The sequence below is a fragment of the Alternaria conjuncta genome (genome assembly GCF_024043145.1).
Source record: "Alternaria conjuncta strain BMP 0040 chromosome Unknown scaffold_1, whole genome shotgun sequence".
NCBI classification, from domain to species: domain Eukaryota; kingdom Fungi; phylum Ascomycota; class Dothideomycetes; order Pleosporales; family Pleosporaceae; genus Alternaria; species Alternaria conjuncta.
The window spans coordinates 2,579,063-2,606,630 of record NW_026250090.1 but is presented as its reverse complement, the minus strand read 5'-3'; the positions used below and the strand labels follow the sequence as shown (position 1 = coordinate 2,606,630).

Here is a 27,568-nt window from a genome sequence, read left to right as displayed (position 1 = left end):
CCGATTCAAATAGGCGCCCAGACATTTCAAATGTTGTCCGTTGTAGCTAGAGAACACACAGATAGTACAAGCAGGTCATGATCTTGCCAATCCGCACTACGTATGTGCAGAAGGTGATGTTTTTGTAAATGACAAAAAGTCATAAAAAGACCACGTATACTGAGGTCCAAGACACCGGGTAAACGCCAACATGATTGATTAGCAAAAGATGGCTGCTGCCGCGAAGGATGAGTTTGTTGATTGGGTTTGGTGTTTCTACCTCTTCCTCACGCAGAAGAAGAGACCAGTGCGACCAAGGAACCACAAGCATCCGGCGAAACGGACAATAGCGAGTGCAGCGGTAGCCCAAAGAAGGGCCTGGAAGAAATGCGCGGTTCTGCCAGAGGCGCTTGACTGTTATTGAATTAGTAAGATGGTCGAGATGAAGACTCATGTGAAACTTACAGAGAAACCGAAGCGGTCAAAGTTGTCCTGGGTGATGACAACCGCAAGTGTGGCGTTTGAACCAATCCAGGCTGTGCACAAATGGGTACGGAAAGACTTGTAAGAGTCCTCCAGAGTCTTCTCGTCGCTCTCGACAGGTGGTACGTAAGGAGCGAGAGCACGCTTGACGGTGGCCTCGAACTGGCTGTCAATATCGGCTTGTGGCAGATCCGGCTCCTCGATAACGTTGTGCTTGCCGTCAGCTCCCTTCTCCGTCTTCGCTGAAGGAAGCGCATCTGCCTTGTCGGAACCCTTGGTACCCCAAGAGACATCGTGCCAGTTGGAGAAGGCGTAGACGTTGAGAATGTTGACGTAGGAAGACATAATGAGCAGATACTGAGGGAACGAGGTGAACATGTGCCACGGGTCCATGTAGAGGAACGAGGCGACGTAGTAGAGACCGAAGGTAGCCGCAAGAGCGATAATGATAATACCGACACCGCTCGACGAGAAGAAAGACGAGGCGAATGCTTCTGGCGACGAAGTGTCGAGTTTCTGCGAGGACGGGTTCGTGAAAGCCTGAACAACGAGGTAGATGGACAGGATAACAATGTAGAACTGGATGAGACCGAAGACGCAGAATGAGACCAGGTAAGACCACTTGGAACCCTTTGGACGATTACCAAAGGCCAAAATGAACTGTAGGACCAGGAATGCAAGGTAGAGATAGGTGACGATGACGTTGAAGATGGGCGTGACAGTGTTTCCGAAGGGCCAAGCGTCTCGCGTATCGGTTTTGGTACCGACAAGACTCATGATAACGACGGTGGTAAGCCAGAAGGAAGCCAGAGAGAACCAGGCCATGATGGTCTGGAAGACGTTGTACAACATTTGAATGTGCAGGAAGAACATGCGGACGAGGTTGTGGCCACTCTTGTACATGCGGCCGAAATGGAGCAGGGAGTAAATACCGGCAGCGAAGGAACCGTTCAACCAACGACGACGCTGACCGATGAACTCGGCAGCACCCTCAGGCACATCGGTTTCACCCTTGGAGGCCTTGATGTAGGTGAGATGCCACTTGGATCCAGCCTTGGCGACGAGCTCGAAACACAGAATACGATCTTCGGCCAAGAACATGTTCTTCTTGAAAATGTTCATGCCCTCGATACCCTTCTTTCCGAGAATCTTGGCGAGTGTGTGGTCACCGTGGAAGTACTGCTCGAGCGGTCGGCCCATGATAGCACGGTATCGGTAGGCCGAGAAAGCACCAGGCAACACAGAGACGTATCCGAAGGAGGATTCCAGCGGCTTGTCGAGAATGTTACTGATCTTGTACTCGAAGTTCTGGGCGGCTACAAGGGGGTTGAGGAGGTTCTTCCAGCCCTTGCCTGTCATATTTGTTAGCATGACATCCCCGCAGAAGTTTGATAGAGGAGGAAAACTTACCCAACATAGCGTGAATCTCACCGCAAGCACCACCGAGATCCTTGTCGTTGTAGAAACCTTCCCAGAGGGCGAGGAGGGACTTGGGGCCGGGCTTTGTACCAGCATCGAGCAGAATGCAGACTTCGGGGTTCAGAATGCGACCGATAGCAGTGAAGAGCCATCTGTGGGAGTTGATCTTCTTGCTGTTCTTCTGCTTCAAGCAGAACATCATCTGGACGGGGGGAAGTGTGCTGGCGCTGTCATCGTGCGGGCGAATGAGCTGCTGGTTGGGCGTGACGGAAAGTTGCGTAGTGTATTCGAACTGACTTGTTAGCGGATTGCCAATAGAACCTGAATTGAATAAAACTTACAATATGAGCGACGGTCTCGTTTCCGTCAATGTCCTTCTTCATGACACCGTCCTGGTAGATACCAACGGTTGCGAGCAGGTCGAGAGTACCCTTGTCGCAAGGGTCAATACCGTCGAAAACCAAGCACACGACAATCTTCTGCCAGGCCGGACCGCCCTTGTTCCAGAACTCGGACTTCTTCAGGTTGACAATGTCGCGGATGTTCTGCATGACACCGTGCAGAGTACGGGCAGTAAGAACCTTGTCTTCGTTGTAGTAGGTAATGGCAATAAGCAGCTCGGTGTGGCGGTTGTACATGGCCGGACGCAGATTGTAACCGTTCTTGAGGGTGAAGTCGTTGGGGTCGCATGTCGCAGCAGTGTCTAGCGGCTGTCAGACCTGAAGGGGAAATACAGAACGTGGGACTTACAGCGCATGTGGGTGAACTCCTCGCTACCGCTCTCGAGGTCATTGCGGTACTTGGCCTGGATGGCGTTCTGGATGGCAGAGGGGACGGGGTAGTCGGCACTCAGAACGGAACCCTGGACGAGCTTGACCTTACGGGTCATACCACGCTTGAGGCCACCGGCGGCGCCTCCGCCGGGCTGCTGTCGCTGCCTCCATGCTTCGGTCGAGCTGGTCTCGCTTCTCTGGTATGGTGATGGGGCCCGCTGGGGAGCACCGAAGTCGCCCTGCGCGTCGTAGCCACCGGACGCCGAGTAGGAAGTGCCAGCGTGGGCCTCGCCAGGGTATTGTGTTGGCCTGTCGGTCGCGTAGGACTCGGTCAAGCTGTAGGTGGAGTGCGGGCGGACCTCAGGGTTGCCGTAGAAAGGGTCCGGGTGGGCGCCGGTAGGGTTCTCGTGCAGCAGCGAGCGGCCTACTTCCTCCTCATCGTGGGTGCGGTCGTACTGCGGACGCTGTCAGTATGTCGTGCCTTCCGCCATATCATCAGGGGCGCCTACGCCGGTGTTCGGGTCTCCAAGGTTATAACCTTGGTTATTGTTGTACGCCATGACGTGCTGCAGTCCACGGGCCGGCGCTGCAGATGGCGGAGTTGAAGGGAAAAAGGAATAGGCGGTAGGGGTATAAACGGTTGAGATGTCAGAAAGGCGGCAGCGCACAACTCGGGGTGTCGCTTGATAAAGGTGGATGGAATGTCTGGGGCGCTTCAGGGCTGAGAAAGCTGAAGGGACGCGCGCTATACCCCTTGTGGTGGGATGGGGGAAGGTGCGCTAGGAAAACCGCCGTCTCTGAAACACGGCTTAGCCAGCTTCTATTCGTCGTCGCCGTGTAAGCTGCGCGTTTCGGATGCAGCTGGGCACTCCCTTAACAAGAATGCATTCGTGGAGACGCTTCAAGAACGGGCGATCGCTCCTACTTGAATTCGACGGCAGCCGCAAAACCTGCTGGCGGTGAAGCACACGACCGAAGCACATGAAGTCTCCGTCGTCTGTCAGTGTGGCGCTAGCCGGCCACGACCTGCTAAAATTAGACAGGCCCTGGCCGCTTGCTTGCTCAGCCTCACCAAAGTCTACCAACATCGCTATTGCCGGCATACTATGATACTATCATGTAGACGGCCTGACTCGCCCTGCGCAGACTACTCCTACGACGTGCATACAACGCCCGTTGCCGTCGAGTGGCTGAAATGCTCAAAGTCCCCTTCTGCACGGCTGCGCGTCGCTGTCTCAAGCTAGGGGTCGCACGGCCGACGTCAGCCAGCTTTCAAGGTTGCTCCGCAGGCGGATCCACTCAGAGAGATCTCCTAGTTCTCTGCAAAGGGTTGCATGCATTGCTACTGTAACCCAGCCTACCGACCTGTATACGAACCTGTAGTCGGAGCGATTGATTTCTAAATAGGGCCGTTCCCATGCCACCACTACAAACCTTGCCACGTCGTTTTTGCCTGCCGTTTTGCCAGCGTTATTGCAGTGCTCTGCGTTTGGCTGCCGGGTTCGCGTGATGGCGGTGCGGTGACAGGGTCCAGGCCTGTGGTGAGTCTCCTATCCGTCGCTGTGGGCCGCCGTTGGAAAGTTGTTCCTGGACCCAGGACCCTTCATCTCTGCTGGGTCTCACATCTCAACCGCCACATACTCGATCTCGCTGACAGCTTGGCATCGGCGTCGGTACCACATATCTTCTGAGACGACGTCGAAAGTCAGATCTTCCACCACGATCCTTGGTCGTATACAAGCCTGTGTTATTGACTTTCATATGTGCACATTAAGATGCATAGAAGAGGCTGGCCAATGCAGCGCAACAGCATGTGCGTTTCCCCGAGTCATCACGTGCTACGGCCGTCTTTTACATCCATGATACCACCAGGGCTGCGAACTCAGGTAGCGACATATACACATCTCCCTCAAATCGCTTGTTTTCGCAGCGAAGATGGCGAACGCTCCTGCCATTCTGCACCTTGTCGCGCGGGGAGGACCAGGCCGCACCTTCCGTCACCAGCGCCTCAACAAAACGAAAACTTGTATTCTACATGTGCATCCACACCACTCGTGTAGTCTTCCTCATGCTCGAAAAACAACACCTCATTACTTAACCCGCTTGGCTGGCGTCATACCCGCTGCTACTGCCCCGCATCGAAATACTAGTCGCAATAGTTGTAACTACAACAATTGTACATCTTGTTCGCTGATCACCTACGAAGTCTACACAGTTCCTCTTCGACCCGCATATCCACCAAGCGGTACGAGCCGCCATGGCCTCAGCCGCACCGTTAGTGGATCTGCCCAAATCCAAGTCTGGCGCTTCACCACCATCCACGGCAACCACATCTCCAATAGCTGAAGGTCACGACAATACAACTCAATGGCAAACACCTGAGAACCCGAACTTTGTGCATCCTGATCACGCAATACCGTCACCAAGCTATCCTAGCGCGGAGAACCTCATCATCGTTTGCTGCCACGCCATCTTCCTTCCGAATGCAGATGAGCCCAACTTCCCACTGTGTAGTCCTCACTACGAGCCGCATTGGTTGCTAGCGCCTTTCCAAAAGTCAGACGAAGCGACAGGCAAGCCAGGCGAGCATGAGACGTTCTTGGCCCATATAAAAGCTGGCATTGATGCTTTGACTGTCGGAACGGACGCAGAGCATCCTCCTTCAAGCATTCTTATCCTCAGTGGCGGGGCTACTAAACGAGCGGAGTCTCTGAAGACCGAGGCACGCTCATACTACCATGCAGCGCTCGCAGAAGAACTAGCAGAAGGTCACAGGGGCGGAGGACGAACCCATAGGTGAGCACCCTACATACTTGTCGCGATTTCAAATCTCGTCATTTGAGGACGCCGGTGAATGAACCAAGATCAAACAGCAAGGCTTACTTCAAACCATTTACTGACCATATACATAGACTATATAACAAGGGCTATATATTACTTGAGGAACAAGCGACGGATTCTTTCCAGAATCTGCTATTCAGCATCCTCTTGTTCAGGAAGGCTACAGGCAACTATCCGAAACAGATCCGGGTAATCACGCATGCTTTCAAGTCGAAGCGGTTCCTCGAACTACATGCTCCGACTATCCGATGGCCGAAAGAGCGCATCCTGGTGCAGGGTATAGATCCGCCGATGGCGAATGACGCATTACAGAGCACGCTTCGTGGGGAAGAAGAGAACGGATATGCGGCGTGGGAGAATGACCCTATGGGTACCGGAGATCTTTTAGGTGGGAAGAGACAGCTACGCGGATGGGACGCCAGCAAGGCAGCCAAGCACTTCAAAGACTTGGAAGATAGTGTCAAGGAGTTGTTTCAAGGCACAGTATCCGACGAGCTGCCCTGGATAAGCTAGACCAAGAATTGCTAGGACTTGCCTACTATCTAATGTCTTACTATGTTACCGAAGCGCCTTGTTTGGTCGCCCACAGAGCACGACATCTTCTCCGAGCGGAATCCATCTCGTTTCTTTCAATCTTGTGATGGGCAATCGTTCCGAGCCGCCATCCGGACACACCTGTACACCGCCTCTTCCTAGCCACGTAGGAGCAATCGTAACGATCACCGAGTCGACCAGCGAATAGGCGGGACCAGGTCCCAGTATATCATTGATGACAAAACCACCGCCCTCGATCATCACGCTCTTTATGCCTCGGTGCGCCAAAGCATCGAGAATGATATGCCATGACGAACCAGATGCAGCAATGTCTTCGGGAGAAAGTCCCAGAACCAGGTATCCGCCACCTACGCTTTCGAGTATTTTTCGCTGAGTATTGGACGGCACCACGGAGGTCACGATGTAAGGCGCTTTTCCCTTTCCCTCCTTGGCTAATCTCATCACCTTGCTCTCTTCGCTAAATTGCCAGCGCCCGCGAGGATCAACGACGACTGGTCTTGGTTGCCATATGAGTCCCTCTCCACCATAGCCACCCACGCCCTCGATCCGGCAGTTTAGTGATGGGTTGTCGGCGATAGCTGTTCCGGCTCCGATCAGAATTGCCTCGTGTCGTGACCTCAAGAAATGCGTCATGGCTTTGGATTGCGGGCCAGATAATGCGGTCTGTACACCGGGTGCGATGGCTAATTGGCTGTCGAGAGAAGTAGCGAAGGTTAATGTGATGAAAGATTTAGAAACGTGTTGGTGAGCTCGGGGCGATGTAGACGAGTCATGAGGTAGGTAGCCTTCTAAGTGCTGGCTTTCAGAAGCTGGAAAGTGTAACGCGTCTCGTACCAGGGCTGTCATGGCTGCTGTGACTATGTTTCGACTGTACGTGCGAGTATCGTGAGTGTGTAGATGGGAGGCTGAGAACCATGGGTGACTAAGCCGTAAAGTGGGAGAAACCGTGGTTGGACCCCACGTCGCAGCACGGACGCCCGAGGATCGTGGCAGCCTGCCCAACTCATCCATGGGTCTTCACCCTCACGTATAATATCTCTAGCCCTTCTTTTGTCTGGCGTTTGTACTTTCGCAGGACCTCGCACTCGCCGCCTTCTCTACTAGCCTCTCCCTATCACCAAACCGCCACCTAGTCCCCTACCTCTCGCCGTTTGCCCCGCGACCCTCACGCGCGCGCATTCCAGCACACCAACGCGGTTACATCTATACAGGCAATAGCCCGGACGCCGCATACAATACCGCCAAGATGATGAAAATATGGTCTATGGTAGGTCTTTGGAAGCCTACTGTCGCGTGGTAATGCAAGACGGCTAACAATCTTGTAGAAGAAACAGCAGCAGCAGGATGAGGCTGCACAAGCTGCCTCGAGTAAGAAGAAGAAGGTCACCCCAGCCCAGCTGCGAACACAAAAAGGTACCGGAATCTCTCGACTACATACCATGTCCCTCGCAAAGCTAACGCGACACAGATCTCGAGGAACTATCTCTCGGCACAACAATGAAGACGCACTTCCCTAACCCCGACGATATCCTCAACTTCGAACTCACGATCGACCCTGACGAGGGAATGTACAAGGGTGGACGTTTCAGATTCGACTTCAAGATCAACCAGAACTTCCCCCACGACCCGCCAAAAGTCAAGTGCACACAGAAGATCTACCACCCAAACATCGATCTGGAGGGAAACGTCTGCTTGAACATTCTACGAGAGGACTGGAAACCAGTATTGAACTTGAACGCGGTTGTCGTTGGTCTACAGGTACGTTACAGGGTTGCAAGACGTGGAATGGCATGCTGACAGATCACAGTTTCTCTTCCTCGAGCCGAACGCGTCGGACCCGCTGAACAAAGAGGCTGCCGAAGACCTCAAGCAGAATCGAGAGGGCTTCAAGCGCAACGTGCGCGCATCGCTCGGCGGCGGCACAGTCAAGGGACAAAACTTCGATCGCGTGCTCAAATGAGCTTTATCGCGTAGGATCAGAACAACACAAGCTTTCACGCAGCAGTCCTTCGAAATGCCCCCCCACGGACGGATGCATCACAATGACATGAGACCGAGCCACGGGCTTATTGCAGGACGGGGTTGATGCATGGGAGAAGATTGAAGGTGAACATGTCAATACATTAGCGACTGCATGTATGGTCTGGCGCATCATGTAGAGGGTGCATGGGTATCGTACGGGCGCAAGATAGTCTTCCAAGATCTCATACAATATGACTGCACATTTGCGCACAAAGATGGTTTTGCCCGTTCGTGATACTTTACTGTGACTGCGATGTTTGCTTGAAGATTGCGTCACCGCCATGCTGAATCTGTATCCGTCTACCTAGGCTGAGAGAGCTGTACGCAAACCGCGCTGCGCAACGTTACCTCGTAGTAAATAGGCCCGCTTAGACTACGGTCAATCTCACCAAGTCATCAGCCGCCACGCACTATCCACTATGACTGGGTCCAGCGATGCCTCATATCATCAGAACCGCTCTCGGAGACACGCATTCCTCCCCGACGACCCTCCGGCCCCCCTGCTAGCACTATGATAGCGTGCGGTGATTGGCCGAGGACGCGAACGGTCGGTCTGGGGCAGCGATAATCGGCCTGGTCCAAGCTCCCCAACTCGAAATTCTGGGTGGGTTGACGATCGAGCCCAGCGTGTTTAAAAGCCCATATCCCCGCCAAACAATTCTGACCCCAAGATACCCCTTTCACACACATTCACAATGGCCTCAAGACCTGTTACCCGCGCTCTGCGCCAAACTGCCCGCCAATTGGCTTCCACTCCCGCTCAGAAGCGCACTTTTGTGTCTGCTCTGAGTGCTGGTGCTAAGAAGGCTGCTCCCCGCGCGGCTGTCACAAGCCAGTTCCAGCAGACCCGTGGTGTCAAGACCATTGACTTTGCCGGAACCAAGGAGACTGTCTACGGTGAGTTTGACCATTCTCGATGCATCAGGATCAAAGCTGACAACAAACAGAGCGTGATGACTGGCCAAAGGAGAAGCTTCTTGAGTACTTCAAGAACGACACCATGGCCATGATTGGTTACGGATCCCAGGGTCACGGCCAGGGTCTCAACATGCGCGACAACGGCCTCAACGTCATTGTCGGTGTACGGAAGAACGGTGCTTCGTGGAAGGAAGCCGAGGCCGATGGCTGGGTTCCCGGAAAGAACCTGTTCGACATCGACGAGGCTATTGGCAAGGCCACCATTGTCATGAACCTCCTCTCAGATGCCGCTCAGTCTGAGACCTGGCCCGCCATCAAGCCCCAGCTCAAGGGCAAGGTAAGCAGTACTCATCAATTCGACAAGAATTGGAACTAACATTCCCAGACTCTCTACTTCTCCCACGGTTTCTCCCCCGTCTTCAAGGACCTCACCAAGGTCGAAGTCCCCACCGACATCGATGTCATCCTCGTCGCCCCCAAGGGCTCCGGCCGCACTGTCCGCACCCTCTTCCGCGAGGGCCGTGGTATCAACTCGTCCATCGCCGTCTACCAAGACGTCACCGGCAAGGCCAAGGAGAAGGCCGTCGCCCTCGGTGTAGCCGTCGGTTCCGGATACATGTACGAGACCACCTTCGAGAAGGAGGTCTACTCCGACCTGTACGGCGAGCGTGGCTGCCTGATGGGCGGAATCCACGGCATGTTCCTCGCGCAATACGAGGTCCTCCGTGAGCGCGGCCACAGCCCCTCCGAGGCCTTCAACGAGACCGTCGAGGAGGCCACCCAGTCTCTGTACCCCTTGATCGGCGCCAACGGCATGGACTACATGTACGCCGCGTGCTCCACCACCGCCCGCCGCGGTGCCATCGACTGGAGCAAGCGCTTCAAGGCCGCTCTCAAGCCCGTCTTCGACGACCTCTACACCTCCGTCGAGAACGGCAGCGAGACCAAGCGCTCCCTCGAGTACAACAGCCAGCCTGACTACCGCGAGAAGTACAACCAGGAGCTCAAGGAGATTGACGACCTGGAGATCTGGCGCGCTGGAAAGGCTGTCCGCTCCCTCCGCCCTGAGAACGCCAAGTAGATTGTGCGTTCGAAGAGAGGTTGAGCTTGGATAGTATGGAAGGTGAAAATGTGTAGATAATGTCATGTCTTTTGTTATGATTAGGGATGTTATGGCGTCAAGCGCTGGGTTTGTCATGGGCGCTGTTGTAGCTGCATTGGCGGCGGTCAAAAAAGAACCTTGGATGAGAGAAGGGAGGGATAGCGCAAAAGCGAATTGAATACCTTTCCATGACAACAATCATCTCACTTGATGCATGCTCTTGTGATGCAAAATTGCCGTGGCCTGAACTTGTTGCAAATTTCGTTGGACATAGTATTCCATATATGCATCCAGTTTATCATCCACATCCGCCATACTACCCCTTCTTTACCCCAATCTAACCCTTCCCTATCCCATCCTATTATACTCCCCTCGCTGCAACCCTTCCATCCCATTCTTATTCGAAACCGGTGGCGCTAACCTCGTAAAAGCCTTGGACCGTGCGTATGTCGTCCAAAGCCTTCCTTCCAAGTCTAGAAGTAGTCCTGGTTTGGGTCTTTGTGCTGAAGATGCAGGGTTTCTGCATTTGGGGGATGATGTTGAAGTTGATGAAGGTGTGGAAGGTGGTGAAGGTGGAGGTGATGGGTATGAAGTTGATGAAGTCGTAGATTGATGTGAGCCTGTTGTTGATGTTGAGGCGGATGTGGATGTGGATGAGGTTGAAGTTCGATGGGCCATCTTGATCTTTTCGATGTGTTTTGCGGGGTCGTTAAGGATTGTGTTGAAGTTTGGGGGTTGGTAGGGTTGCGCCCGTGTGTACATGGCCACGGATCGTGCTGGTAAAGGTTTGGGGTGGTAGGTTTTGCGAAGGTGTTTGTCGAGATGGCACTTGATGGAATGGTAGTCGTCTGGATGGTAGATTAGTCGTTGATCTTTACGCAAGACTCAAGTCGTAGGCTATACGATGGATGAAGAGCACTGAGATTAAAGTTTATTTTTCGATATTTATTAACTCCAATGACTCATTCACTATATCCAGTGTGAGCTGAACTATGGTCTAGGGTGGTGAATCGGATGTATATCGGTGTAGCGTACCATGGTTCGTTTACAACATCTCTACCTAACCCAACCCAAATGCCCTATCAAGATTCTTTGAACCTGGCATTCATATCCCATTTAAACACAGTTGTCCTCCAAGTTCCCCAGCCGACGTCGAATGTGACCTGGCTGCGTACTCTACGGTAGCCTGGTTCCTCCAGTTCGGTGTCGTCCACGATGGGCTCTTCGACGGGCTCTACGGTGGGTTGTGCGATGGGCCATTCGACAACCTCCCAGTCATCGCCAAGTTTTGTCTCGTCTCCTTTTTCAGCATCGTGGCTTGGTTTCGATGGTCTCGCATCGGGCGCTGATGCAGCGTATTAGTCAACGTCGAGTAGTGGATCTGTCAGAGGGAAGGCGTACCATGTTCTCTATTATCTGGACGTGATCTGAGTAAAGGCTTACCGCCTATACTCACACTGTAAGACCATGACGATTCGCGACGATATGTACCGCCTGTCTGTGCCATATCGCGATGCTTGACTCGAGAAGGACACCGGTCGATGCGCTATAGAAATGATGTCAACAAAAGGGCTTCTGGAGGTTGTGGCGTCTCGCACAGGTGTTGGATTGTAAACTTTTTTTAGGTCTCATACACATCCGTCTACTGACAGCAAATAGTGGTTGCCTGATTTGGCTGCGCCACGTCGTGACACTGCGGGGTGCTGAAAGAGGGAACGTCCTGTGTGGAATTCCCGGAAGTGACGGCTTGTTCATGGACGCGAAAGGGATGCAGGATCTAGCCAAACCACACCAATTCTCTTACTTTGACATTGGGCCTAGAACGATGCTGCTGCAAGTAGAGTGAGTTTCGTTGTTTTCACCGTGGTTGGTAAATTGAGAGTCGCTAGCAAAGAGTCTGCTGTCTTGCAGGTCGTGTTGAGGAGGGGGGTTAAGACATTAGGATGAAGTTGAACTGTCCCTATCAGACCGAATAAGTTTCCTGTTGAGAAGCCCGTTGCGACGTCATATCATCCTTCAGTTGGCTTATGCGTTTCCTATACCTCCCGAGGTCTACATAGGGGAATATACTCCTGCGGAGATGTGAGTGACAAGCCTGGAGTCGGAAGGCTTCAGTAATTCCAAACAACACACATATTTGAACTAGCTCGAGATCCGAAATTGCAAAAGGGTTTCGCAAGACTAGAATCGATGAGTCGCGGCATGAAGACAAGATAAGGAAAGTGGACATCTGCGTCGGTCGAAAGTGGAAGCGAGGCCAAGTGGCTGAGACAACAAGCACTGCTTGGCTTCTCCTGCCTGACGCAACGACATATTACTCCTCGGAACGCCTTTGCATCAAGCAAGACTTCGACATTACCCATCAGTGCTCACGCACTGTAATATGCAGTGTACCCATGACCCAGGATAAAGCAGAAACAACAAGGAAGCGGATATCGAACGCTTCGCGCGTTCGCATGCTTTTGACGCACCTGAACATATCCAACGCCCACGCACCAGCAACTCTCCGCACCCCGCGGGCACCTAGCGCCTCCACAAATCGCATGGCGGATGTACCAGATCGTGCATCGATCAAAGAGGCGTCGAATCACTCTCGGGTTGGATGCGAGGCTAAACTCCGATTTACCGATCTGGGGATCTAACATCAACATGACATCACCACTTCAACATTGAACTATCGACGCGTCGCAAACATGAGGCACGTAGCAAGTGCGTGCGCGCAGCGAAGCGCTCTAGTTGACTGTCACTGGAAACTATGTTATAGTACTGTCCCTCCGTTCGGATCCCCCACAACGCCCGCAACTTTCGCGATAGTCCCCTGAGACCGTTGCAAACGGCTTCTTTTAGCCATCTTTGTTTACCGTCGATCATTGGATAGCGATTATTCTTGTGGTAGTTTCGCAACGATTACTACTTTTCATCGGCCTTCCTAGGCTGTGGAGATTCTCGCGATGGCTTCCAACGAGGCAGGAACGTTCCGGGATTCCGATCAACAGCACATACAAGACGCGTCGCAACAACAATCCCACGTTACTTCAGACGCGTCTGCCACCAATAATGAAACGAGTACGCACAATACCTTCATCTCCAACGTCTTACACACCAGTAGCCGGAGCTACTACGGTGCAGAAGGCTCAGGGCTATTCTCAGCTTCAAGCAATTCCACGGCGGTACCATCGCCAGACGTTCGATCTTCCTCAGATGCCGCAATACAACATTCAGCTTCCGAACATGTGTCCAGCGATGGATCTGCAACTCAGACTATTCCAAGCAACGACTACCTGCAGAAGACGACATCAGGAGGACCAGTCGAGGAGCACGTAGTTCTCCACGATGACTCTTCAGACTCAGAGCATGAGGCAGAGGAGCCGTCTGAGAAGCGTACCGAAACCGCCAAGAGGCCCGGCCTCCAGTCGAAGAACTCGAAACCCATGACCGAAGACGACCTGTTCCGCGCGTTGTCCAGGCGAAGAACGAGCCAGGCCAATGGTCTCAGCAAGACAAATACAAGCGCGACAGGACGAAGCCAAGAGGAAGAAGACGAGATCAACAAGCTCATGGGAAAGATGTTCGGACACACCAGGCAGGAAGCATCAGAAGAGGAGAAGACGAGACATCAAGGTGTAATCTTCAAGCACTTGACCGTTAAGGGCATGGGTATTGGAGCGGCATTGCAGCCGAGTGTCGGAAGTCTTTTCCTAGACCCCGTGAGATTCTTCAAGAACCTACTCACCAAGGGGCCACGCAAGGCAGGCGGCAAGCCCCCGATCCGCACCCTTCTCGACGACTTTTCTGGTTGCATAAGACCTGGCGAGATGGTGTTAGTTCTTGGTAGACCTGGGGCAGGTTGCTCAACATTCCTCAAGATGATCGGCAACCAACGATACGGCTACGAAGAGATCACAGGCGACGTCTCGTATGGCGGTACTGACGCAGACGAGATGGGCAAGAAGTATCGTTCGGAGGTGCTTTACAATCCCGAAGAGGACCTCCACTACGCGACGCTCAAGGTCAAAGACACACTCAGGTTCGCCTTGAAGACAAGGACGCCTGGTAAAGAGTCACGAAAGGAAGGCGAGTCCCGCAACGACTATGTCAACGAGTTCCTTCGTGTAGTCACCAAGCTTTTCTGGATTGAGCACACCCTGGGTACAAAGGTTGGCAACGAACTGATTCGTGGTGTGTCTGGTGGTGAGAAGAAGCGTGTTTCGATCGCGGAGGCCATGGTGACCAAGGCATCCGTACAGTCTTGGGACAACTCGACAAAAGGTCTCGATGCGAGCACCGCTCTCGAATACGTTCAGAGTCTGCGATCTCTTACGAATATGGCCCAAATCTCGACTGCTGTAGCGCTTTACCAGGCCGGCGAGTCTTTGTACGACCTTTTCGACAAGGTTCTTTTAATTCACGAAGGCCGCTGCTGCTACTTTGGGCCCACCGAGAAAGCCGCGGAGTATTTCAAGAATCTTGGCTTCGTTAAACCCGAGCGCTGGACCACCAGTGACTTCTTGACGTCCGTAACCGATGATCACGAGCGACAGATCAAGGAGGGCTGGGAAGATCGCATTCCTCGCACTGGCGCGGCTTTTGGAGAAGCATTTGCCAGCAGCGAGCAAGCGAATGATAACCTGGCCGAGATCGACGAGTTCGACAAGGAGACCAAGAAGCAGGCTGAAGAACGTCACCAGGCACGAACTAAAGCTACCAAGAAGAAGAACTTCACCATCTCGTTCCCAGCTCAGGTCGTCGCCTGTACCGATCGCCAATTTCGCGTCATGGTGGGAGACCCGCAATCTCTTATTGGCAAATGGGGTGGCATCTTCTTTCAGGCCCTTATCGTCGGGTCGTTGTTCTATAACCTTCCAAACACTGCGCAGGGTGTATTTCCGCGAGGTGGTGTAATCTTGTAAGTTGTGGCTATACGAAATGCATGTGAGACATACACTAACTTCGTCACTTTTGTAGTTTCATGCTGCTTTTCAACGCCCTTCTCGCTCTCGCTGAGCTTACTTCCGCTTTCGAATCCCGACCCATTCTACTGAAGCACAAGACCTTCTCCTTCTATCGACCGGCTGCCTACGCTATTGCGCAGACCCTTATCGACATGCCCCTAGTGCTAGTTCAGGTGTTCATCTTCGACATTGTTGTGTACTTCATGGCAAACCTTTCGCGAACAGCATCGCAGTTCTTTATCTCACTCCTCTTCCTCTGGATCATCACAATGACCATGTACGCTTTCTTCAGAGCCATCGGTGCCTTGGTAGGGTCCTTGGACGTCGCAACTCGGATTACTGGTGTGGCTATCCAGGCACTTGTCGTATACACTGGCTATTTGATCCCTCCGGCGAAGATGCATCCCTGGTTTTCGTGGCTACGTTGGATCAACCCCATTCAATACGGCTTCGAAGGTCTCCTAGCGAACGAGTTCTACAACCTCGAGATTCAGTGTGTACCCCCATTCATCGCGCCGCAAATTCCTGGTGCCCAGGAGCAGTACCAATCTTGCGCTATCCAAGGCAACAGGCCTGGATCGCTTACGGTCGCCGGTCCGGACTATATCTCTGCAGCGTTTGGCTACAGCAGATCGCATCTTTGGCGCAACTTTGGCTTCATCTGTGCCTTCTTCCTCTTCTTCGTGGCGCTAACTGCTTTCGGTATGGAAATACAGAAGCCCAACAAAGGCGGAGGAGCAGTCACTATCTACAAGCGCGGCCAAGTACCCAAGACTGTTGAGAAAGAGATGGAAACCAAGACCCTACCCAAGGATGAGGAAGCTGGCAATGGCGAACCGATCACCGAGAAACACTCCAGCGACAACGACGACTCCGACAAGACGGCTGAAGGTGTGGCGAAGAACGAGACAATCTTCACATTCCAAGACATTACCTACACTATTCCATACGAGAAGGGCGAGAGAACGTTACTCAAGGGCGTTCAGGGCTTTGTCAGACCCGGCAAGCTTACTGCGCTGATGGGTGCATCGGGTGCCGGTAAGACGACATTGCTAAACACCCTTGCCCAGCGCATCGATTTTGGCGTTGTTCGTGGAGACTTCTTGGTCGATGGAAAGCCACTTCCGCAATCCTTCCAGCGTTCGACCGGTTTCGCAGAGCAAATGGATGTACACGAATCTACAGCGACAGTACGCGAAGCACTTCAATTCTCAGCGCGGTTGAGGCAACCTAAGGAGGTACCCATCCAGGAGAAGTACGACTACGTCGAGAAGATCATCGATCTGCTTGAGATGCGCGACATTGCTGGTGCAGCTATCGGTACGGCTGGAAATGGGCTCAACCAAGAACAGAGGAAGCGTCTTACCATCGGCGTGGAGCTTGCAAGCAAACCTGAACTGCTCATGTTTCTTGACGAACCCACTTCCGGTCTTGACTCTGGTGCTGCTTTCAACATTGTTCGCTTCTTGCGCAAGGTAAGTCCACAAATTTCAATAATCTGGGATCACTGACTAACTCAACTATAGCTTGCGGACGCCGGTCAAGCCATCCTCTGCACGATTCATCAACCCAGCGCCGTCCTATTCGAGCACTTCGATCAGCTCTTACTTCTCAAATCTGGCGGTCGAACGGTCTACTTCGGTGATCTAGGTCACGACTCCCAGAATCTCATCAAGTACCTCGAAGCCAACGGCGCCGACAAATGTCCCCCGCACACCAACCCTGCCGAATACATGTTGGAAGCTATCGGTGCTGGTAACCCCGACTACAAGGGCCAAGACTGGGGCGACGTCTGGGAGAAGAGCTCAGAGAACGAGAAGCTCGGCAAAGAGATCCAGGATATCACCTCAAGTAGGCGCGATGCATCGAAGAACGACGAGGCTCGCGATGACCGAGAATACGCCATGCCATACCCTCAGCAATGGCTTACGGTTGTCAAACGAAGCTTTGTGGCTATCTGGCGGGATCCCCCCTACGTCCAAGGAATGATCATGCTCCACATCATCACTGGGTTATTCAACGGCTTCACCTTCTGGAACCTCGGAAACAGCCAGATCGACATGCAATCCCGACTCTTCTCCATCTTCATGACCCTGACCATCGCTCCTCCCCTGATCCAGCAACTGCAGCCTCGCTTCCTCAGCGTGCGCGGTATCTACGAGTCTCGCGAAGGCAGTGCTAAGATCTACTCTTGGACTGCTATGGTCTGGGGTACGATACTCAGCGAGCTGCCTTACCGAATCATTGCTGGAACTATTTACTGGTGCTGTTGGTACTTCCCACCTGGTTTCCCTCGCGACACGTATACCGCGGCTAGTGTTTGGCTCTTCGTTATGCTGTTCGAGGTCTTCTATCTGGGCTTTGGACAGGCTATTGCGTCTTTCTCTCCCAACGAGCTGCTCGCGTCGCTGCTTGTGCCACTGTTCTTCACATTCATCGTATCCTTCTGCGGTGTGGTCGTGCCATACAACGCGCTACCCTCATTCTGGTAAGTAATATTCACGAACTGGTATGAGACATGTACTAATTGCGAGCGCAGGCAAAGCTGGATGTATTGGCTCACTCCATTCAAGTACCTGCTTGAAGGATTCCTTGCGCTACTCGTCCAAGGTCAAACCATCCGATGCGAGACTAAAGAGATGGCGATCTTTCCACCCCCACCTGGCCAAGACTGTCAGACGTACGCCGGCCAATTCGCGCAGCAAGCAGGGGGCTACGTCGAAGCCCAGCCGGACGGGAACTGTGGGTTCTGTCAGTACGCAACTGGAGAAGCCTTCCTGGCATCCTTCAACGTCTTCCCACAGTACATATGGCGTGACTTCGGCATTATGTGGGCGTATATTTTCTTCAACTTTTCCGTCGTCTTCATCTGCACCTGGCTGTACTTAGGCGGCCTACGCCAGATCAAGTCTTTCTTCAGCCCGGCCGCGCGCAAACAGAAGAAAGAGGCAAAGCAAAAGCAGAGCGGAGATGCAGCTTGATACAGAGATTTCAAAGATAGCAGATATTCGGCACAGTGTGCAGCGACATGCTTCGACGTCGACTGCGAAGACGCGGGTTCCGGAAAACTCCTAGCCTGCCCGCGGCCGGAACGCGCAAGGCTGGGAGACGCAGCTTTGGGACGGCCCATCCCAGCGCACTGTGGGGCTCATTTCCGCCTCGTGCATTCCCCGCGAAATGCCTCTTAGGGATCTAGAGCATGTGCAGAATTAGGCGCTAAGGGGTAAAGTTGCAAATACAAACCTGCGCAGCTAAAATCTAAAAGCTAACTTAACTTTAAGTTAGTATCTCTATATAAGTGCTAGAGTTAAAAAGCCTATTAAAAATAGAGTTTATAAATATATACTTCTTTTTATAATATATAGCACTAAAGCAAGTTTAGAAGTACTATATATAAAGGTAGAGTTATAGTAATAGTATATAGAGAAGAGTAGGTATTAATAAGCTTTTCTTTTTATATATTTAAAGAGAGTAGGCGCTCTTTAGCTTTCTTTTATTAAGTATAAATACTTACGCAATATATATTATTATATATAGAATTTCTTAGAGCTATAAATAAAATAAAAGTTAGTAGACTTACTAAGAATTATACTATAGACTTTAGAAATACTAAGTATTAAGCTTTAAATAATACTTAATATATTAGTTCTTATTCTCTTTATATATTAACTATATAACTTCTATTATACTATAGCTATTATACTCTCTAAGTATACTAATAGCTATAGTTTTAACTTAACTATAAAAATAATGCCTTAGAAGTAAATATTAAAAGGTTATTATAACCTTAGAAGATATAAGAGAAGATTTATAAGCTTACGCTATACTAGATATATAACTACTCTAGTCTTTATAGTATAGTTACTATACGCACACTTTTATCTAGCGTAGTATAGACTATAGATATTAATACTATTCTCTTAGTATTTTTAAAAGCTACTATAAGAAAGTATAAAGAACTTTATATATATAGAAGAGAGTAAACTCTACTATAAAGCTTTTAAAGTATTAAAGTATAACACTACTAATATTTAAGATAGTAGAGATTAGAACTACTAAGAAATAGGTATAAAGTATCTAAAATTATAATAGCTATTTAGCGTAGGCTAAGAAGAGTATATATACTAGATAGTAACTATAGTATAAAATTTACTAAGATATTATAGTAATAGAGTAGAAAATAAGAAAGTTATAAGAGCTATACATTTCTATATATTTTATCTAGAATAATTAGAAGAAACTAGATTTTAAGAAGAAATAAGCTATATATAAGGCTACTATAGATTAGCTATAGTAGCACTTTAAATTTTTATATATTTAGTTAAAGAATATTAGATTTTATATAGATAAAGTTATAGATATCTAAGTATAGATACTAGAAGAACTAAGAGCTTAGAATAGAGAGCTAAGTAGATATTAGAAAGAAGAAAAAAAAGAGCTAAGCGTGCTAGAAGAATAGAATAGAAAAAAAGTAGTAGTAGAAGAAAGAGAATAAGAGAATAGAGCTCTACTTATATAACCTTATTCTTTATATTATATTTAGCTTAGTAAATATAAAGAGTTACTTAAAAGAAATAAGATTTTAATTAAAAAGTCTAGAAATATATATTCTTACTCTTACTTCTAGAGTTTAGCTTAGTCTATCTAGTGTTATACTTAGTGCGTAGAGTAGCTACCTAAATACAGCTCTTAGGCTCTTCTAGTATATACCTCTACTACTATAGCTTATTATACTTCTTTTAGCTCTTTAGAGGCGTAATCTTAGTAAAGATAAAAGTTTAGAGCTTAATATTCTTATTACTACGTTTATAGTCTAATTAATATTTACTATATAGAATATAGAATAAAACTTATTCTCTATATATATATCTTAACTATTATTCTTCTTTCTAAAGTTACTAGTATAAGACTAAGATTATCTAAGAGATATTAAGCGCGTTCTAATAGCTATTTATAATAATATTCTTAGTCTTAATAAAGTATTTACTCTAAATAGCTATTTTTTATATAGACTTTTTCTTTCTATAACTTAAGAGATATATAAAATAGTAGTAGAGTAAGAAGTATTATAATTATTATACTTATAGATATAGAGTCTTTTACTAAATATAAAGCTAAGTCTAGAAAGTAAAGTAGTTAGTATAGAGTAAGAAAGAGGCTAAAGAAGAGATAGTAAAGCTTATAAAGTATAAAGTTTTAAAATAAAAGATAGTAAGTAAGTAGTAAAATATAATATATAAAATAAAAATTAGAAGCTAACTTTACGCTACCTAAAGTAGCTACTAAGAAAGTAAGAGAAAAAGCTTATAAATTTAGAAGTTATAGCTAAGAGTAGAGATATTATAATAAACTCTAACGTAGAGAAAAAAAATATAATTAGAATTAATAAGCTTTAAAATAAAAGACTAGAGAAAAGGTAAGAAAAAACTTATAAATTTTAGCTAGCCTGCTAGTTACTATAAAGTAGTAGTACTTTAGAACTAGATAGAATTTCTATAGTAAGTAGAGAAGTAAATAACTAGTTAGTATATAGTACTATAGAATAGAATCTTATAATAAATAAGGCTATAATAGTAGAATCTAGATATTATAAGAGTAGTTAAAGTAGTAGATTAGATAAACTTTAAATATCTAGTATAGACTATATTTATATACTACGTAACTACTTTTACGTTTACTTATACTTCTTTTATACTTACTATATATAACTAGAATTTAGTTCTAGTATTACGTATTAGCTATAGATATATTATTATAATAATATAGACTTATAAAGATAAGTAGTAGTACGCTTTTCTTTATTATTAAAAGTAATAAGTCTTATTTTCTATTATCTATAGTAATTAAATAGCTATACCTATTAATAATAAGAAAGCGCTCTAGAAATACTATATAATATAACCTACTATATTAAAATTAAAGTGCCTAAATATTATTTTCTAGAATTAGAGAAGTAGTAGTTTATATTTTCTAAAGGTTTTAGAACTAATATACTCTACCTAGCTACTTACCTTTTTAAGCTCTACCTATTTATTCTCTATATTCTATAAGAATTAATATTAGAAAAACTAGAAAAAATAAGTATTAGTTAGTGTATACTGTAAAAAACCTTTTCTTTATATACTATATCTCTAATATAGATATCTTATAGAAGTAGCTATATAAAAGAAGCTCTCTATCTTTAGTACTATTAGAGCTATTATTACTTATAGCAAGACGCTATAGTACTAAGAGTTAGTAGCTAGAATATTAGAGATAATAAGGTATAGCTTATAGACTATAATATCTTATAGCTATAATAGTAAAAGTAGGTATTACTATTACTCTAAAAGTAAAACCTAGTTAATATAAGTAAATATTATAGAAGCTATAAATTCTTAGAATTACTAAAGCTTTTCTTCTATTATCTTAGAGTTCTTAGATCTTTTTCTCTAATATAATTGCTAGTAGGTATATCTTATAGTAGCCTCTAGAGCTAGTAAAGCTACTCTTAGGTAGCTAACTATTCTACTTTTTATACCTTTTAATTTCTAGAGCTTTTACTATAGTTATATAAGTTTACTAGGTTAATAAGGTAGAAGCTTATTATATACTAACTAGTACTACCTAGTCTTTATTTAGTATAGCACTATTACCTCTATCTTTATTAATAGCTCTATTAAGTATAAGTAGTAAGAGTAAGCGTAATAAAGAGTAATAGAAGCTCTAAGATTATTACTACTAGACTTTATTATTTCTGCGCAGCCTATATAGTGCAGAATTAATAAAAACCTTATATAGTAGCTTAGAGTTTATAGAAGCTAGCTTATTATCTAGAATATTATAGATATTCTAGATTCTATTAGTAGTAACCTTAGAAATAGTAGGCTTATTCTATTACTTCTAGAACTTTCTACTAACTTCTTACGCGCGTAGTTTAGATAGCTTTCTATTCTTCTTTAATTAGAGAGCTATTACTAGTAATAAAATATATTAAAGAGAAAAGTAAAAGGCTATATAAAGAAAAGTAGAGATTATAATAGATATAGAGTATTATATCTATATTTATAATACATTAGTTATAATATAGAGCGCGTAGAGAATTTTAGAGTTATAAGATAAAAAGATGTAGTAAAACTATATAGTTTATAGTAATAGGCCTAGAGAGCACTAATCTATATACAACGTAATATTACTAGACCTAAAGAAAAATTTATTAGTATTTATAAGAATTTTATTATAGAACCTATAATCTAATAACTACACTAGAGCTTATACTTATAGCTTCTTCTATATACGTAATATAGGCTGTTCTTATTAGAGAAAGAATAGAGGTAGTCTACCTAGCTATATATCTACTTATTAAAAACGCTAATTATATACTAAATAATTATTTCTATATTAAATTTCTTACTCTAACCTCTCTATTAAATAAGCGTAATAATATTCTATATCTTATTTATTATATACTACTATACAGCCTCTTATTAAAAGAAGTAGCTACTATATAGCTAAACCTCTTTACTAATATTATATAGATTATAGTAGAAGTTTTAGAGAAAAGTTATATAGCTCTATAAAGTATTAGCGTATAAAAGCTTAGTATTTCTAGTAAATAGTACTAGCTTCTTCTATTATCTATCTATAAGCTTTAGTTAGTTAGATATAGTAAATAGCATAAACAAGTATTCTCTCTTAATTCTAGAGATAGTAAGCTACTCTACTAATAGAGTAGGTATATTAACCTATAGCCTCTTCTAGTTAAAATATAAAATAAAAAGCTTAACGCCTATATATCTTTATAAGTATTATATAGAAACCTTAGTATTTATAAAGACTTATCTCTAGCTTATATAGTTTTGTAGAAGCTTAGCGTAAGTTTAATCTAATCTAATTTATAATTCTACTAGTAGATGTATTATACTTAAATATACAGCACTTTATCTAGGCGTAATAGATAATAAAACGTAACTATATACGTAAGCGTTATTATAAGTTACTAGTAGTATCTACTCTAAAGTCTTTCTTTAGATTTATTAAAAGAATCTTAGTTAATTCTAGCTTTATACTCTGCACCTACGTTATATTAGTATAACTACTTAAGCGCCTTTTTAGTAATAGTCTTCTAACTAGATAATAGTATACTCTTACGCGCCTAGAGTAGTTAGTATATAAAATATTACTACCTTAGTATTATAGAGCTTTAATATACCTTTTAGCGTTTAAGAGACTATATATATAGCTAAATAGAGTTTAAGTTATATAGATTTTCTAACTAAGAGCTATTAATATTTTAGGTATATATAGTATTAGACTAGCTAAGCTTACAAACGTAGTAGTACGTAGTAGTAGCTTATATAGTAGAGGTAGTAGACTATTTAAAAGGTTAGCTCTTCTTATAGAGTATATTATCTACTTTATTAATACTACTATTATACGCTAAAACCTCTATATCTACTAAGAGACTATAGAGTTTCTTTTTATAGCTAAAGTAGATCTAAAGATATAGAACCTATAGAGTATACTTATAAAGCCTACTAATATCTTAATACTTAGATAGATAATACTACTTTATAAAAGTCTTTAGTTTTATAATTTAACTATAAACTTATTAAAACTAAAGAGTCTAAGTAAGAAGAGTATTATATATAAGGTATAGCTCTTATAAGTATATAGCGTATAGGCTTCTTTTATATTCTTCTAGACGCTAGTAAAGAGCGCAGCCTATTAATTACTTATTATTTCTAAGTTTTTACTAGGTTTAGCTCTAATATTCTTAATAACCTAATCTTATTTAGCTATTTTCTTAGTAATCTTAAGGTTAGTGCTATCTAAAATATTACCTCTATTAGCGCTAACGCTGTAAGTAATAGTCTAAATAAGATTATAAAAGTATTAGGCTATAGTTATAATTCTTAGTATCTTAGAGCTTTTAGAAAGTAATACTAGTATAATATATTATAAGTATTAGTAGAGTAGCGTAGGTAGAAGCTATAAACCTAAGAGCTTACTTTCTATTAACTCTAGACTCTAACTTTCTTATTATAGTACTACTATTTCTAGTCTTTTATTTAGTAATTCTTATTATTACTAGCTAATTAATATTAAGCACTAGGTATGCCTAGCTAGGCTAAGCTCTTAGCAGCTTTTAGAGTTAGTACTAACATTCTAATATAAAATATAGCTATAGACTATTAGCTATAGGCTAGATTTTAGCTAGTCTTAGCTACTCTAGTGCTATTAATAGATATTGCGTTTAGAATTCTTATATAAAATAAGATATTCTTTCTATTTTAACTATATATTTACTTACGCTTATAACTATAGCTAGTAGATAATAAGTCTATAGAAAATAGTAACTACTACCTTATATAGTAGTAGCGCTGCTAATAGATATAGCCTAAAATATAGAAAATACTAATATTAGTACTAATATAAAAGAGATATATAGAGCTGTAGTAGAATTTATAGCCTATAGCTATCTTATAAAGTAAGACCTTATAACCTACGCGTTTATATATAGAAGCTCTCTATAAAAACGCTAGAATTATATTATAATACTAATATTTATATAAGGCGCCTAGCTAGATAGAATATATACTACTATATACTAGAAGAGCTTATAACTACTAATTCTCTCTATATATATTTATATTATATAAATTTATTAAGATAATTTTAGTAAGCTAGTAGTAAGAAGTTAATAGATAAATATTCTAGTATTTATAAGAGTATTATATCTAAACTTAATAATAATAGAAGGTTAATGCTACTACTATAAAGAGTAGATCTACCTTAGTAGCTACTTACTTTCTATATAGAACTACACTAGTATATTATACTCTTTATAGCTCTCTACTACTAGTTACACTAGAGAGCTAGAGTAGACCTACTACTAATAGGTTTTACGCTAAATAACTAGTAATATATTAGTAACACTAAGTATATTACTATAGATACTTAGAGCGTAATACTAGAACTCTAAATACTTTTAAGGCACTCTTATAACAGCTCTAAGTGCTGCGCTATTATAGTAAGTAGTTAGCGTATTATAGTAGTGCTTAGTATAGTACTATATCTAAGAAAATAGAAGATTTATAGTAATAATATTAAAACTCTTATATATAACTAGAACTTTAGCTTAGCTTTACTACTATAGATTAATAGAATAAATATTCTAATTAGCTATTAGCTTTAGATTTATAAGAGCTCTACTAAAGAAGATTCTAACTTCTAGGTAATATACTTAAAGCACTAGAGTAAGCAAAATGTATATAACTTCTAGAGAAACTAATATAATTACGCTAATATATAAAAAGACTATAGTTATTATATAGAAGATATATTATTCTTCTAATAGCTTCTAGCTAGAATACTATAAAATAGTTAAGCGTAGTAAAAAGATAGAGACCTAGAAGTAGTTATCTTAGAAGAAGATTATAGAGAAAGCTTATAAAGAATAATAATAGATTAATAAATTAGTAGTAGTAGAAGTATACACTTTACTAGAAGATAGGTTTATAGATATATTCTTATATAGAGAGAATAGAAACAAGAGAGTACTAATAACTAGAGACGTAGATATTACTACAAAATAGCGTAGTATCTATAACTAGCTAGACTTTAGTAATAGTAATAGAGATAATAAGTATCTAGAGAAATAACTCTATTAATTACGTGCACTATTGTTTTTATACTTTAAAGTATTAAAGTAGTATAATAAAATAAAATATATAGATAGCTAGTGCTTTACGCAAGAATAATAATATAAGTTATAGATAAAATACTTATTAAATATAAGCTTATACTATAGAACACGTAGTATAACTAGCTATTATATTCTTTTTCTATTATTATAAGTAGGCGTATAGTTTTTTATAATTAACTTATAATATAAAGTTACTTTAAAAAATTACAGCGTTACTATAATTACTAGAAAATCTTTATAATTTATAAAATATATAGTTAAAAGAGTAGTAAAACTAATAATTAAACTTTTAGAGTAGTAATAGCTATAATACTACTAATATAGTTATTTTACATTTATACGTAGTTACTAAAAATTTTTTACGCCTTTAGCGTAGGTATTTCTAAGCTTTTTAGTATAAGACCTTAGTTACTTATACTTTTTCTACAAAACACGCGTTTCTTTCTATAAGAAACTTTACTCTTTTTTAAAGTTAGTAATTATACTAATTATTCTATACTTTCTGTATATACTAAGAAATTAAGAGCTTTTAAGAGGTAAAGTTTTAACCTAACTAATTAATACTATTAAAATTACTAAGTATAAAATAGCTAAATTACGTATAGATAGTATAGAGCCTTTAGTAGTAATATAAAACTAGCTTATATTAAAAGGCTAGAGATAAAGTTAGCTATATAAGAGTAGAAATTTTATAATATTATATAAAAAAGATTATAATTAATAGAAATTAAGGTATATTACGTTATAGAAGAGTAATCTATTAACTATTTTATATAACTTAGTATTCTAACCTTAAATACGTATACTTTATTATCTAACCTTCTACTATAGTATTATATATATAATAGTAACTAGATCTTCTAGAAAGTGTATAATAGCGCGTAAGTATAATATATATACTAGTCTAAACCTTTATTAACTTCTAGGTCTTATAGGTCTTTATAGAATAACTCTTCTTCTTTACTAGTATCTTCTCTATATTAGTATTATTACTATCTAGCTCTATAAAGCGCTTCTTAGAGGTCTAAGCTAACTTTACTCTTAATATCTTTACTACCTTTCTATTTACTTATAGTATTAAGTAGTTATTAATATTAATAGTAAAAGCTAGAAATAATTAGTAGAAGTTTTGTCTAAAGATTAGAAAAGATAAAAGTACGTACTAAGGTAACTTTCTAAAGTATTACGCGTATTAATCTAGCTCTATAGCATCTTTACCTAGATATTACTAATATTTAGCGCTTATAGAATAGAATCTATTAGCTATATTTCTTATATATTTTAAGGTTTTACTGCTAGAAGGTCTAATATATCTTTTTAACTATAAATTTACTAAAGTATATCTTAAATATAGTAAGAATTATAAGCATATACTTACTAAAGAACTAGGTTAGCTTAATTAGCTTATTATTATAGTAGTAGAGTTTAGCTATCTTCTAAATATTCTATTAGTAAAGCTAGAGAATAACTAGTATTTAGAGTAGTATACTACGTAGAGCTCTTACTTTACATAGATAGCTTTAAGAAAGGTAGTAGTAAAAAGATAGCTATAAGAGTAAACTATATATAGCTTAGTACTATTAGAGGTATTCTTCTTAGAGAGTATAAACTAATATTATTAGTAGAAGTAGTAGAATTTCTAAAATCTCTAGAAGAAATAAGCTATACGTATACTATCTATTTTCTTATAGAATAGGTATTATAGAGTTTTTCTATTATAGTTATAAAATATAATTCTATATAGTAGTATAGTTAGTAAAGTCTAAATATAGATACTAGAAAGACTAAGATCTTAGAATAGAGAGCTAGAGAGATATTAGAAAAAAAGAGAAGTAAA

General features: G+C 43.3%; 6 protein-coding genes across 6 annotated transcripts; 4 read left to right on the top strand and 2 right to left on the bottom strand.

Moving 5' to 3' along the window:
- Window positions 1–255: 255 nt before the first annotated feature.
- Window positions 256–3,214, bottom strand: J4E85_000907 (uncharacterized protein; the record flags this gene model as incomplete). Its single annotated transcript, XM_051465196.1, has 6 exons — window positions 256–393; window positions 445–1,814; window positions 1,873–2,173; window positions 2,223–2,584; window positions 2,632–3,109; window positions 3,164–3,214. 6 exons carry the CDS (start codon window positions 3,212–3,214, stop codon window positions 256–258), a joined length of 2,700 nt encoding a protein of 899 aa, XP_051331717.1.
- Window positions 3,215–4,911: 1,697 nt separating this feature from the next.
- J4E85_000906 (uncharacterized protein) lies at window positions 4,912–6,008 on the top strand (the record flags this gene model as incomplete). Its single annotated transcript, XM_051465195.1, has 2 exons — window positions 4,912–5,450; window positions 5,567–6,008. 2 exons carry the CDS (start codon window positions 4,912–4,914, stop codon window positions 6,006–6,008), a joined length of 981 nt encoding a protein of 326 aa, XP_051331716.1.
- A 1,288-nt stretch (window positions 6,009–7,296) lies between these two features.
- On the top strand, window positions 7,297–8,010 carry UBC12 (NEDD8-conjugating protein ubc12; the record flags this gene model as incomplete). Its single annotated transcript, XM_051465194.1, has 4 exons — window positions 7,297–7,317; window positions 7,376–7,463; window positions 7,519–7,808; window positions 7,858–8,010. 4 exons carry the CDS (start codon window positions 7,297–7,299, stop codon window positions 8,008–8,010), a joined length of 552 nt encoding a protein of 183 aa, XP_051331715.1.
- Window positions 8,011–8,767: 757 nt separating this feature from the next.
- On the top strand, window positions 8,768–10,071 carry ILV2_1 (Acetolactate synthase, mitochondrial; the record flags this gene model as incomplete). Its single annotated transcript, XM_051465193.1, has 3 exons — window positions 8,768–8,969; window positions 9,020–9,327; window positions 9,376–10,071. The coding sequence occupies 3 exons, from the start codon at window positions 8,768–8,770 to the stop codon at window positions 10,069–10,071; spliced, it is 1,206 nt and encodes a 401-aa protein (XP_051331714.1).
- A 1,103-nt stretch (window positions 10,072–11,174) lies between these two features.
- Window positions 11,175–11,561, bottom strand: J4E85_000903 (uncharacterized protein; the record flags this gene model as incomplete). Its single annotated transcript, XM_051465192.1, has 2 exons — window positions 11,175–11,437; window positions 11,549–11,561. 2 exons carry the CDS (start codon window positions 11,559–11,561, stop codon window positions 11,175–11,177), a joined length of 276 nt encoding a protein of 91 aa, XP_051331713.1.
- Window positions 11,562–13,043: 1,482 nt separating this feature from the next.
- On the top strand, window positions 13,044–18,025 carry J4E85_000902 (uncharacterized protein; the record flags this gene model as incomplete). Its single annotated transcript, XM_051465191.1, has 4 exons — window positions 13,044–14,998; window positions 15,058–16,519; window positions 16,571–17,532; window positions 17,584–18,025. The coding sequence occupies 4 exons, from the start codon at window positions 13,044–13,046 to the stop codon at window positions 18,023–18,025; spliced, it is 4,821 nt and encodes a 1,606-aa protein (XP_051331712.1).
- Window positions 18,026–27,568: the final 9,543 nt, after the last annotated feature.